This window comes from Podarcis melisellensis (genome assembly GCF_964234715.1).
Source record: "Podarcis melisellensis genome assembly, chromosome: Z".
NCBI classification, from domain to species: Eukaryota; Metazoa; Chordata; class Lepidosauria; order Squamata; family Lacertidae; genus Podarcis; species Podarcis melisellensis.
The window spans coordinates 17,736,850-17,749,280 of record NC_138547.1 but is presented as its reverse complement, the minus strand read 5'-3'; the positions used below and the strand labels follow the sequence as shown (position 1 = coordinate 17,749,280).

Genomic DNA, 12,431 nt, shown 5'->3' with positions numbered 1-12,431 from the left:
TATCACCAGCCCCAGAGCACTTAAGCCTCCTAAAGGTATTTCATTTTGTTATATGCAGTGAGATGAAGGCATTGAACAGGCAACTCAGAAGGGAAAGTAAGAGGATAATAGCTTCCTCTAACTACTCTCTTCAAGCTCCACATTCAGATTAATTTGTAGGGACGGCCCTTTAGGGCTTATTAAGCTGCTAGGTATCCATATCCTTTCTGAGATAAATGGAGCAGCCTTTCTTAGGAGGGCAAAGTCGCACGCGCACACCTCATAGGTAAAAATGGCTCTATTGTGTATGATTTAAATTAATGGCAGAGCTTGCGAGTCAGATCTTTCCTTGTGATCCATCCTGGGAGGAGGTGAGTTAAACGTCACCTGCTATCTCGACCTAGTCAACAGAGGCTTTTCAAAATGAGTGTGTTGATTGATTAAAGAAAGTACAATGTGGTGGATCAGTTAGAGTGCTGCACGAGGATCTAGGAGACCAGGTTCCAATTTTTTACTCAATCATGAAGCTCACTGGGTGACCTTGGGCCAGTCACTGCCTTTCAGCCTGACCTACCTCACAGGGTTGTTGTGGGGATAAAATGAAGAGCAGAAGAACTATGTAAGCCGCCTTGAGCTCCATGGAGAAAAAGGCGGGCTATAAATGCAACAAACAAACAAACAAACAAACAAACAAACCTACCTGCGGTCCCATGTCTCCTGATTCACCTTTTATGCCTCCACTGCCTGGGGGTCCCTAAGAGAAGAGGAATATTCAGAAAGAAAGGGGAAAGGAACGAACTGAAAAATTAATCAGTAAATTCTTAGCCCACCCCAACCAACTCTTCTCATTCCTGGATTATGGTTACTGGTGATTTTGGCATCCTTTCCATGCCCAAATCACCAGTTTTTGCAAGCAATTTCTCACTCATAACAATGCACATCATTTGCACCAACGTGTGCATCGTAATGCGCATTTCCCCCCTGCAGCCCCATGCGTATTGTTACATGCCACTCCCAATTTCTGTTGAGTGGTAACAAGACTCCAGGAGGTTACAGATGCTTATCCAGAGTTTGTGCTTCCATTGGGAAAGCAGGACACAGGAGAGACTAGTGTCTTTAAGAAACACAGCTTGTTTTACACATATTTACACCTAGAGCCTTCAGTGGAGGCGGGTGCAGAACATTATGTCCCAAGATTGTCTCTTATTGCTCCTCTAGTAGTCTTCCCAAAGCCCCTCCCCCTCTACTCACAGCTTGTCCCAAACTCCAGACCCCCTTTAAAATGGAGAGGTGGTTTGCTGAACCACCATTCAAAGCACCTTTACCTGCTTGCTGAAAGGTGAGCCACCAGCGCTACTTCCTAACTTTCCTGCCTGCTGCTGCAGACTGCAGAACGTGATGACAGCCTCAGGTTTTTATGTATACAGAAAGATATAAAATAGTGAGCTTTGCACTGCTTACTTACCATGGGGCCTGGCCTTCCAGTAAGACCCATTGGACCTGCTGGTCCTCTCAGCGCCAACTGTGGGGGGGGGGGAGAGAAAAGAGGGTGTGAAAATGGCACTTGCAGTTGTCACCTTGCTAGAGTTGTATGCCAACCAGAGGACATAGCTGCTCATAGTGGTGAAGCCATATGGTGCTCTCCAAATTAGGTTTACTCAGAAGTAATTCCTCTGGGTTGTTACCCAGCTAAATTCTACTCAGAGAAGAACCCCTGAAATGAATCAACCTAAGGTAGTCATTTCCATTAATTTTGAGGGGTGTACTCTGCTTAGGAAAAGCATTGGTTAGAAAACCCAGCGACTTTACTTTTCTAGACAATTTATATGCTATCCCATTACAATTGTCAGTTAAAATGATAAAATCCGAATGCAGCTGGGACTTTTTTTTTTAGCCTCAAGAAAGCACCGGGGGGGGGGGGTAAACAGGGAGCCTTCAGTGTGGCAGGCCCTGCCCAATGGAACTCCCCACCAGTGGAAGTTTGGCAGAAACCAAGCACACCTTCTTTTAGAACTCTTCTGAAAACTGTCTTCCATGGATGTGCCTTTGCAATTACGAATCTTTCCCTTTCATATTAACCAACCAGTATTTATTGATTTCATTATATAAATACATTATATAGTATTTTGGACACTACCTTGGTGAAAGTGTTGACAATAAATATGTGGGGGCTTCCGTTTTGCTCAATCTGGAAGCTGCAGTTAGTGCAGGATACTGCAGCATGATAGTTGACAGGAGCAAGGCCTTGTCACCACGTAGCACCTGTGCTCAGAGATCTGCACTAGTTATTGATCTGCTACCGGGCCGTATTCAGGGTGTTGCCATTAGCATATAACGCCCTTAAAAACTTGAGACCAAGTTATCTGAAGTGTGCATACCAATAACAAACTTAATTGATCTCTAAGGTGCTACTGGAGGGAATTTTTTTATTTTGATCACTTTGATCAGTGGAATTGACGCTATTACAGGGGCCGCCACATAAATACCCTGTCCGCATTTGTATGAATTCAATATTTTAGTGCGGCGGCGCCTAGACTTTGGACCTCCCTGCCTATTGACACCAGTCTATTCAGTGCCCGCTAGAAATATCCTTGCTTAGAAAAGCCACCCCAGATGTTCAGAAAGTTGATGTGTGTTTGAGTCCATATATATATGTGTGTGTGTGTGTGTGTGTGTGTGTGTGTGTATATAGGGACGCGGGTGGCGCTGTGGGTTAAAGCCTCAGCGCCTAGGGCTTGCCGATCGAAAGGTCGGCGGTTCGAATCCCCGCGGCGGGGTGCGCTCCCGCTGCTCGGTCCCAGCGCCTGCCAACCTAGCAGTTCGAAAGCACCCTCGGGTGCAAGTAGGTAAATAGGGACCGCTTTCTAGCGGGAAGGTAAACGGCGTTTCCGTGTGCAGCTCTGGCTCGCCAGAGCAGCGATGTCACGCTGGCCACGTGACCCGGAAGTGTCTTCGGACAGCGCTGGCCCCTGGCCTCTTGAGTGAGATGGGCGCACAACCCCAGAGTCTGGCAAGACTGGCCCGTACGGGCAGGGGTACCTTTACCTTTACATATATATATATATATATATATATATATATATATATATATATATATATAGTTAATTCAGCTTTTCAAAAGTCTTAAATTATTGTGGTTAACTTTTGTTAGTAAGAACTGTTATCAGTTTTTCTTTTTCTAAAATCACTTTGAGATTCTTTTTACAATCGTGCAGCACATACATTTTATGGAATAAATACCGTATTTTTTGCTCTATAAGACTCACTTTTCCGCTGCTAAAAAGTAAGGGGAAATGTGTGTGCATCTTATGGAGTGAATGCAGGCTGCGCAGCTATACCAGAAGCCAGAACAGCAAGAGGGATTGCTGCTTTTACTGCGCAGCGATCCCTCTTGCTGTTCTGGCTTCTGAGATTCAAAAATTTTTTTTCCTCCTCCAAAAACTAGGTGTGTCTTGTGGTCTGGTGCATCTTATAGAGCAAAAAATATGGTAAATACGTAATAAATAGGTAAATGCGACATTTACAGGAGTAGAATCTTGGGACTAGAGAGCAGATGTAGGAATAGCAGCTCCTTGTTTGTACCCTGATGCCAGGCTTCCTGCAACCTGGTACTCCCTATATATTTATTTGGACTGCAACTCCCATCACCCCTGAATATTGATGGCAATGACCAGGGCTGATGGGACTTGGATTCCAACAACACCTACAGAGTGCCTTGTTGGGGAACGCTGCCCTCTATGAAAAGAGCAAGGATCCAGAACTTCAGAAATTGTCACAGTCTAGGGATCTTTGGTTTTTTTGTTTTTTGTTTTCAACTACTAATTAAAAAGTCATGTAGCTAGGCCAGAGTCAATAAATCTTTTGGCAGGTAATGGGCCTGTCCGCACTTTATAACGTCGCCAGGACAAATTTGTTCCATTGCAAGAATTCAATCCCTTAAAAGACCTGTAATTATCTGTGTTCTCCAGTAATTAAAATCCAACCAAGGGCTGCAATCATAATGCATTGGGGAGGGGGAGCGGCAGCGGAGAGAAGTGCAAGATAATTTAGTGAGCTGTGTGCTGTGAGTTTAACTAAACTGCTCCACCATTAAAAGGCCAATGGGGGGAAAAGTCACTGCTTTGGTCTTAGGAAGCCAAATCCAAAGTATGGAGAAATATATATAAAGTGAAAAGCAAAGAACAATTAGCTGATATCGGTGGGATTTGAGACCTGGCTTAAATTTCATGCAGCCACACAGAACACAGAAAACTGCCTTACACTGAGTCTGAGCATTGGTCCATCTAGCTGAGTACAATCTGCACTGACTGACATTGTGTTTCCAAAGTTCTAGATAGCAGGTCTCTCCCTGCCCTACTGGAAATGCCTGGGATCAAACCTGGGACCTTCTGCATGCAAAGCTCGGGCCCTGGCACTGAGATGTGTTCCATCCCCTAAAAAGTAAGATTCTAGTCCTCATAGTTCTGAATACAGGGGCTGAGGTACGTAGGAGGCCTTATGCAGAGTCAGACCCTTTGGTCCATCTTACTCCATATTGTCAGGAAATGCCAGGAATGCTGACTGGAAATGCCTTTCTAGAGCCACAAGTAGGGGAAATTTCCAGCCCTACCTGGAGATGCCATTGGGGACTGAACCTGGGACCTTCTGCTTATAAAGCAGATGCTCTGTGCCTGAGCTATGGCCCTTTCCCTGAGCCTAGGATCTGAGCAGGCCACTTGAATGCTAAATTAGTGACTTCCAGAGCCAGACAATACTGTTCTACAAACTTCCATGAATGGTGTTGCCAGACCTCCTAGTCTGACCTGAAACTTCCCTCTTTGCCTGGTCCCTTTCAGGTATCAGGGGGAGGTCCTGAATCTCCAGGTGGGCAGAAGTGCCTTTGATAATAATTTGCAAGCTTCAGCCCACCAGGAGCTGGCTACAAAATGGTAGAGGGTTGCCTTCCTCCGGCCCCCTCTCCCAATTAACCTCCATCTCCAGGGACTATGGGTGACAGTCTCTTTATTATTATTATTATTATTTTTAAAAGGAAGACTGCGAATGCAGCTTGCAAACTTCAGCCAGGCAAGATAGCACTGCAAATTATAGCACAGACACTCTGGTTGGGTCTGCCCTCTTCTGCTCCCTTCTCCCAATTAACCTCTGTCTCCAGGGTCCACTGCAATGACTTTACCTGGGTTTCCCCCCCAAGTCTCAGGGTTTGAATCCTGAAATATCAGAGGCTGGTAAGTTTCTGACCTGGCAACCCTGCCCAGGAATGCCTGACCTTGTGTATCCTTGCCTAGTCACTTCAATTCTCAGGAGAGGCACTCTTAGGGTTGCTGTATGCTCCGGAGATTCATCTTTCATTGATTAAAAGCAGGGTGTTTAGCATGGTAGCACCTTCCTTTTGGAATGCACCCTGAGCAAACAGCAAGCAGATGTCTACACTAATGTCATGCAGGTGCCTGCCCAAACCTCCCCTGCTCACATAGCCTTTCCCTGAGGGGTGATCCAGCTATATCTGGCATACTCAGCTGAGCATAGAATTATAGAATTGTTGAGTTGGAAGGGACCCAAGGGTTATCTAGCCCAACCCCCTGCAATGCAGGAATCAGAGCTCATCAGCTGATGGGTGATATATTTCGTAGTTGTTTTACAAATTTCATTACTGCTTTTATGCCACCCACCACCATGCGAACGAAGTAGAGAGAAGCTGGCCCAGTGTCCCACATGCCAAAGTGGCGCCTGTCACTTACCCGGGCTTGTTGGAGGATGGCTTGTGCCTGGGACTCTTGAGCAGAGACCATGGGGCCTTTCGAGCCGCTATCACCTCCCCCGCTGAACCGAAACTGAAGTGGAGAAAGCAGAAAGAAGAGGATCAGTTGGAGAATGACATCCTTTTTTGGGGGGTGGGGTGAGGTGGGAAGGACAACATTATCTCACTTCTGGAGGGCTGCTGGGAATGAGAGTAGATTGGTAGCACCATTCCCAACAGGACATTGTAGGGGGCAAAAAACCCCACCTGCTGTTTCAAGTGGCTGTGAGATTTACTTTTTGATTGTAAAGGAAAGACGTGTGTGTCACCTGGTCTAATAATCTTCTGCCACCTCATCTTACAACAGTCAGGTTTTTCCCCCCACTGACAGTCACTGGAATTCTCCTCCACACAGCCAAATGACCTTAAGATGCTGTATCAGGTAACAGCAAGTGCCTGTGTGAAAAAAGTTGTCTTTATACTGTAAAATTGCCAGTTAACGGGTGCTCACCGGCAGCATCAACATAGTCCCAGGAGGTCCTGGCAAACCATCTGCCCCAGGCAGGCCTGCTCGTCCAGGAGGCCCCTGCAAATTGAACAGAACATAGAACAGGTGTTAAAAACTTTGGACAATGCAACTATTTTGGGTTTATTAACGGTGCAGAGACTGCGGGATGCAGCGGTCAGGTGGAGAGGAGACCCAAGTGTTTACTCTCTTCCTTTTGGGACCTTTCTAGTTGAGAGAGGAAAAGTGGTGGGAAGCAGAGGGAATTTTATAGATCAGGGGTCAGCAAACTTACCGTGCCTCAGGCAGGGTGGGGGAGTGCGTGCCCATATTTGTGCGCACACGCTATTTCCAGCACACGTCTGGGTCGGAGGAGCACCGGAAATAGCTTGTGCACGTGTGCACAGGCCTCCTCTGACCCGGATGTGCACCAGAAATAATGCTTGCGCATGCACACATGCTTGCGCATGCGCAAATAACGCTTGCGCATGCGCACAAACTATTTCCGGTGCTCCTCTGACCCGGAAGTGGGCAGCCATGCAGAGCAGCACCGGTAAGAGCAGGCAGCAGGGGTCGCTGCGGGCCGGATAAACAAGTCCCTCGGGCCTTATCCAGCCCCTGGGCCTTAGTTTGGGGACCCCTGTTATTGTGAATCTTCCTTTATTCACTAAATTATAAACCATCTCACAAATGTTACTTCAGGACACAAGAGGAGCCCTGCTGGATCAGGCCAAAGGGGGCTCATCTAATCCACCATCCCGTTCTCACAGTGGCCAACCAGAAGATCCACTGGGAACTCTTATGTTATTTCGAAAAGCAGACCGAACAAATCCCAGTCCTCTCCCTCCTCTGCCCTGAAGTGCAAGTCCTGTCCCTCCTCCCCCAAACAAAGTCAGAGGGAATCGAGGCCCACAGCTGGGTGGAGCCACCAAGGGAGCTGCCTGCCCCAGCCCCTTCCGAAAGGACAAGCTGCAGTATTGACTTCCTTACAAGGCAGGATTGATGCTGCATGGCTGAGTCTTTCATGCTCTGTCATGTCACAACCGTGGGGAAGATTATTACTGGGCCCTCGAAGAGTCGTAAATACAAGACGCTGCATCGGAAAAGCAATAGCTCAGTGCCACCCGTTTGACAGACCCAACCCTCAACAGGACTGGGAGCAGAAGGAAGCCCCGGGAGAAAACAAATGATAATGTGAACAAAGGACAGAGAGTCAGAGCACTGGTCAAACTAGCTCAGGGTTGTCTGCACTGACTGGTAGAGACTCTCCTGGGTTTCAAGCAAAGGGTATTCCCAGCCCTACCTGAAGATGCCAGAATTGAACTTGGGAAGATGGGAAGTGCTCTACAACTGAGCTACATCCCTTCCCATAAAAATAAACAAGGTTCTAGTCCCTATGGTTCCAAATCAAGGGCAGATTTAAATAGCAATGTAAGAAGCCAACTTATTCCAAGTCAGATGCTTGGGTCCAGATAGCTCAAGATTTCCTACACTGACTGGCAACAGCTTTCCAGGGTTTCAAGTAGGAGTTGTCTTTTCTGGGGATTCAATCTGGGACCTTGCACATACAAAGCAGATACTCTGCCCTTCCCCAAATCCCTCTCCCAAATTATAGCAATCGCCTGATTTTTCAGACTAGAGCACAACTTGATCAGGATGTTTTTTATAGTGGCCAGGTCTCACCCCAGGCTTTTTCTGGCCTATTGCTGTCCAAGGGGTTATTGGGTTGGTAGACAACCATTCCATCTTTGGGCCAAAAGCCTGCATTTTCTCCATCTGCATCTTTCTTGGGGCAAGGTGATTGGCCAGGTTTGTAGGTCTGGACAAAAATAGGGGTCTTGGATGCCATACAAAAGGGACAGTCCCTGGAAAACAGGGACATTTGGATCCCATTGAAATGCACCATTGAAATGGACCAATGGTATGATCAGTTCTTATTAGAGGATTCAGAATGAAGTTTGTTAAGTTGTGGGTGAACATATCAGAAGACACAGCGATTCTTCAACAGCTCTTGTTTATTCACAGGCCAGAAAAGAACTGAACTGAAGGGTTCAGCCAGCCTGCTTATATAGAGCTCCACTACCATGCAACTATAACAACTTTTTGTAACTATCCAATCACTGAACATCACTTTCAATCCCTTATTTGCATATGTGGACCTGAGTGAAAACTATCTACAGTATCCCCCTGCTGGCCCAGGGTGAGAACTTCAGTACATAATAAAGTTTATTCTCCCAGGGATGTACAAAGGCATCATATTCCACCCTGTATTCATCACATTCAGGACTGTTTCCATTCCACTGCAATGCGTCTTCCACCAGAAACTATGCTATTCATTTCACTATGCACTGTGGTGAAATTACACGGCTTACACAATTAATTACTTAAATTACATCACCATTGTGTTATTTATAGAATCCCAGGGATGGATCGCAAGTGGAGAGAGTGCTGTTGTGCTCAGAATCTGCTTGCACACTGGACCAGATGAGCCACTGGCCTGATCTAGCAATCTCTTCTCCTAAACTCTTTCGGAGCATTTGTTGTGATTTTTAAAAATACTTTTGCAATGTCATGAATGAGCACCATGTTCCTTTTTCTTTTAAAATAAAGGGATTTGTAATCCCTTTAATAGATGCAAAGCATACTTATTTGTTTAGAAAAAACAGTTGCCCGTTGTCTTGAACCAGACAGAAGGGAAACCTGATCAGAAACAAAGAAGCCCAAAAATTATCTCTCTGAGGTCATGATATACCCAGGCCTGCTTCAGCTAAAGCACAGATGAGATTCCTGCTCATTTCTGGGAGCAGAGAGAGAGGAATTTCTCTAAAATTTGAAATTTTAGGAGAGGGAGTATGCTGATTTAAAAAAAAATTAAAGAAAAGAAAGAAAACTGGGTATCAACCAGGGAATGCAGACATTTGTAAGTTGTGGAAAGAGCCACACACTGCCCCCTGCTGGCCACACTTCCTCAATGCAATGTGAGGCGGCATCATTTCCAAGATGTTCAAGGAATTGCAGTCTTTGAGAAGCTGCAGAGAGTGCCTTAAATGTTTAAAATACTTTAAAAAGGGTGGGGGACTACCTGCACCTTGTAAATATGGTACGGTGCAATCTCTCCCAAAAGCATCAATTAAATAACTTATTTTTAGGGAGGGTTTTGTATCGCTCCCCACCCACTCAATGAAAGGTTAAAATAAACGAAATATATTTTTGTAATGTTCAGTGCAGCTCAGTTTTAAGAAAGTCTAAAACAATCACCCAGAAACTGCTTGCAGTGTTGCAAGGATGCCACTAGGTGTCAGGCCTAAATCAATTGCTGTAAAACAGATGTGACAGTAATACTCATCTACTAAGGCAGTGTTTCCCAACCTTGGGCCTCCAGCTGTTTTTGAACTACAATTCCCATCATCCCTGACCACTGGTCTTGCTAGCTAGGGATGATGGGAGTTGTAGGCCAAAAACATCTGGAGGCCCAAGGTTGGGAAACACTGTACTAAGGAAACCCAGTAGGTCTCTTTGAATCCCTCCATGATTGTTACAAAATATAAGGAAAATGTTACAAATACATGCATACATATATATTTCAAATAAGTACATATATATGAAAAAGGAACATAGGAGAAAAAAGAAGAAAAAATAAAGAGAAAAGAAGAAGAAGAAATGTTGGAAGAATTTCTTCCAAGTTTATTCTTCAGATATCTCAATATGAAAATAATAATAAAATTTCATTGATTGACTTCCATCGCTTACACTGCACTTCCTATATACATTTTAAGCAGGTCTGTGTCTGTTATTCCGTATTTTCTCCAAACAATCTCACACAAATTGAATCCCTGCATGTTTGCATTTCTAAGGGGCACAATTCTCATCCCACCATTGGACATCAGCATATGCCCAGACAGGGGCAGAAGAAGGGGGATGCGGTGGGTGTGAGCCTCCCCGGATGTCACCACTGAGGGGGGTGACAAAATGCCATGCGGCACTTACCACGGGGCCTGCAGCGCACCTGAGCCGTGCGTCTCTCCTGGGAGAGAAGCAGCGACTTGGGCGTGCGCAGGCTCCACACTGCCCAAACAGTCTGACTGATGCCTCCCCCCCAGCTGTAGGACAGATGAGTGGGAGGAGGCAGGCAGACCGCGGAGACCCTGAGGTGCACCCCACCCCTGTGGCGCACTACCCCAGGCGCCCGAGCAGCTTCCTCCACCACTGTGCCCAGAGGAACTAGGAATGTGCCATGATTTTGTCACACTAGACAGCAAGATGAATAACCGTTGTTTGGTTTTCGTGGGAAACAAACTGCAGTGCAAGGGAAATAGTGCTTCATGCAACAAATGCAAGTGGGATGAAAAACGAGGCCTTCTTATATCTCCAATCATAGCAGAATCATAGAACTGAAAGAGTTGGAAGGGACACCAAAGGTAATCTAGCCCAATGCAGGGATCTCAACTAAAGCATCTCCATCCAGCCTCAGCTTAAAAACCTCCAAATGAAGGAGAGTTCACAATCTTCCAAAGAAGTCCATTCCACTGTCAGACAGCTCTTACTGTCAGAAAATTATTCCTGGTGTTTGGTAGCAATCTCTTCTCTTGTAACTCAAAGCTATTGGTTTGGGTCTTACCCACCGGAGCAGGAGAAAACAAGCTTGCTCCATCTTCCATGGGAAAGCCCTTGGGATATTTGGAGATGGCTATTGTATTGTGAGGAGGAATTAAAGAACCTCTTAATGAGGGTGAAAGACAAGAGTGCAAAATATGGTCTGAAGCTCAACATCAAAAAAACAAAGATCATGGCCACTGGTCCCAACACCTCCTGGCAAATAGAAGGGGAAGAAATGGAGGCAGTGAGAGATTTTACTTTCTTGGGCTCCATGATCACTGCAGATGGTGACAGCAGTCACGAAATTAAAAGACGCCTGCTTCTTGGGAGAAAGGCGATGACAAACCTAGACAGCATCTTAAAAAGCAGAGACATCACCTTGCTGACAAAGGTCCGTATAGTTAAAGCCATGGTTTTCCCAGTAGTGATGTATGGAAGTGAAGCTGGACCATAAAGAAGGCTGATCGCCGAAGAATTGATGCTTTTGAATTATGGTGCTGGAGGAGACTCTTGAGAGTCCCATGAACTGCAAGAAGATCAGACCTATCCAATCTTAAGGAAATCAGCCCTGAGTGCTCACTGGAAGGACAGATCCTGAAGCTGAGGCTCCAATACTTTGGCCACCTCATGAGAAGAGAAGACTCCCTAGGAAAGATTGCAGGCACAAGGAGAAGGGGATGACAGAGGACAAGATGGTGGGATAGTGTTCTCAAAGCTACCAACATGAGTTTGACCAAACTGCGGGAGGCCATGGAAGACAGGAGTGCCTGGCGTGCTCTTGGTCCATGGGGTCATGGTCATGAAGAGTTTGGCACGACTAAACGACTAGACAACAACAACAACAAATTGTAACTCCTCTCAGTCTCCTCTTTACCATCTTACATCCCTAGGTACAACCTGAAATGTGTGTTTGTGTGTTGTGCATTACAGGTTGCATATAACTATGCGCACACAATATAACACGGTATATTGACTGCTGCCTGCAGACTAATCTGCATTGTTTATTGAACAAGAGCTCTAAAACCATGTCACATGGGCTTAGAGTAGGTGTCATAAGAAAGGCATCCAGAGTTGCTTTTGAACTTCAAGCGGAAACAATTGCCAGCCCAGGAAATAATCCAAACTGAGCAGAAAATTTATCCCAGATTATTATACCAATGGCAGGGGTGGGGAGGATCCATTTAGAAGAAACAGATTGCATACTGGAGCTCCTCCTGCTGGCCACTGTCAGAATCACATAGGGAGCCTTCTCCATGCAACTACATGGCAACCAGGGAACAAGGAGGAAGTGACAGCCACTAATTGGATGGCTTTCAAAGAAGATTGGAAGAATGCATGGAGGAGGAGAGAGCTATCGATGGCTACTAGCCAGGGTGGTTATGCGGTGCCCTCCATAGCCGGAGGCAGTAATGTTTCTGAATAGCAGTTGTTGGAAACCATGTGAATGGGAGAGGGCTCTTGTGCTCAGGCTTGCTGTTTTCTCACAGGCAACTGTCCAACCATTGTGAGAACAGGCTGCTGGACTAAATGGGCCATGAGCCTGATCCAGCATGCTCTCCTTACATTCAAAAACTCAATTTAAGCATGCTTTTTTTTAAAAAAAATTACATTATC

At 45.8% G+C, this 12,431-nt stretch overlaps 1 protein-coding gene across 4 annotated transcripts in view; it reads right to left on the bottom strand.

The window, feature by feature from the left end:
* Positions 1-12,431, bottom strand: part of COL5A1 (collagen type V alpha 1 chain) — a 174,478-nt gene that overhangs the window by 78,999 nt on the left and 83,048 nt on the right. For all 4 annotated transcript variants that reach the window (XM_081897750.1, XM_081897752.1, XM_081897753.1 and 1 more), the window contains exons 12-15: positions 6,228-6,302; positions 5,718-5,810; positions 1,445-1,501; positions 680-733 (exon numbers count right to left, since the gene is read on the bottom strand). In XM_081897750.1, coding sequence (XP_081753876.1) covers positions 680-733; positions 1,445-1,501; positions 5,718-5,810; positions 6,228-6,302 — 279 coding nt within the window. The remainder of the gene's footprint in view (positions 1-679; positions 734-1,444; positions 1,502-5,717; positions 5,811-6,227; positions 6,303-12,431) is intronic.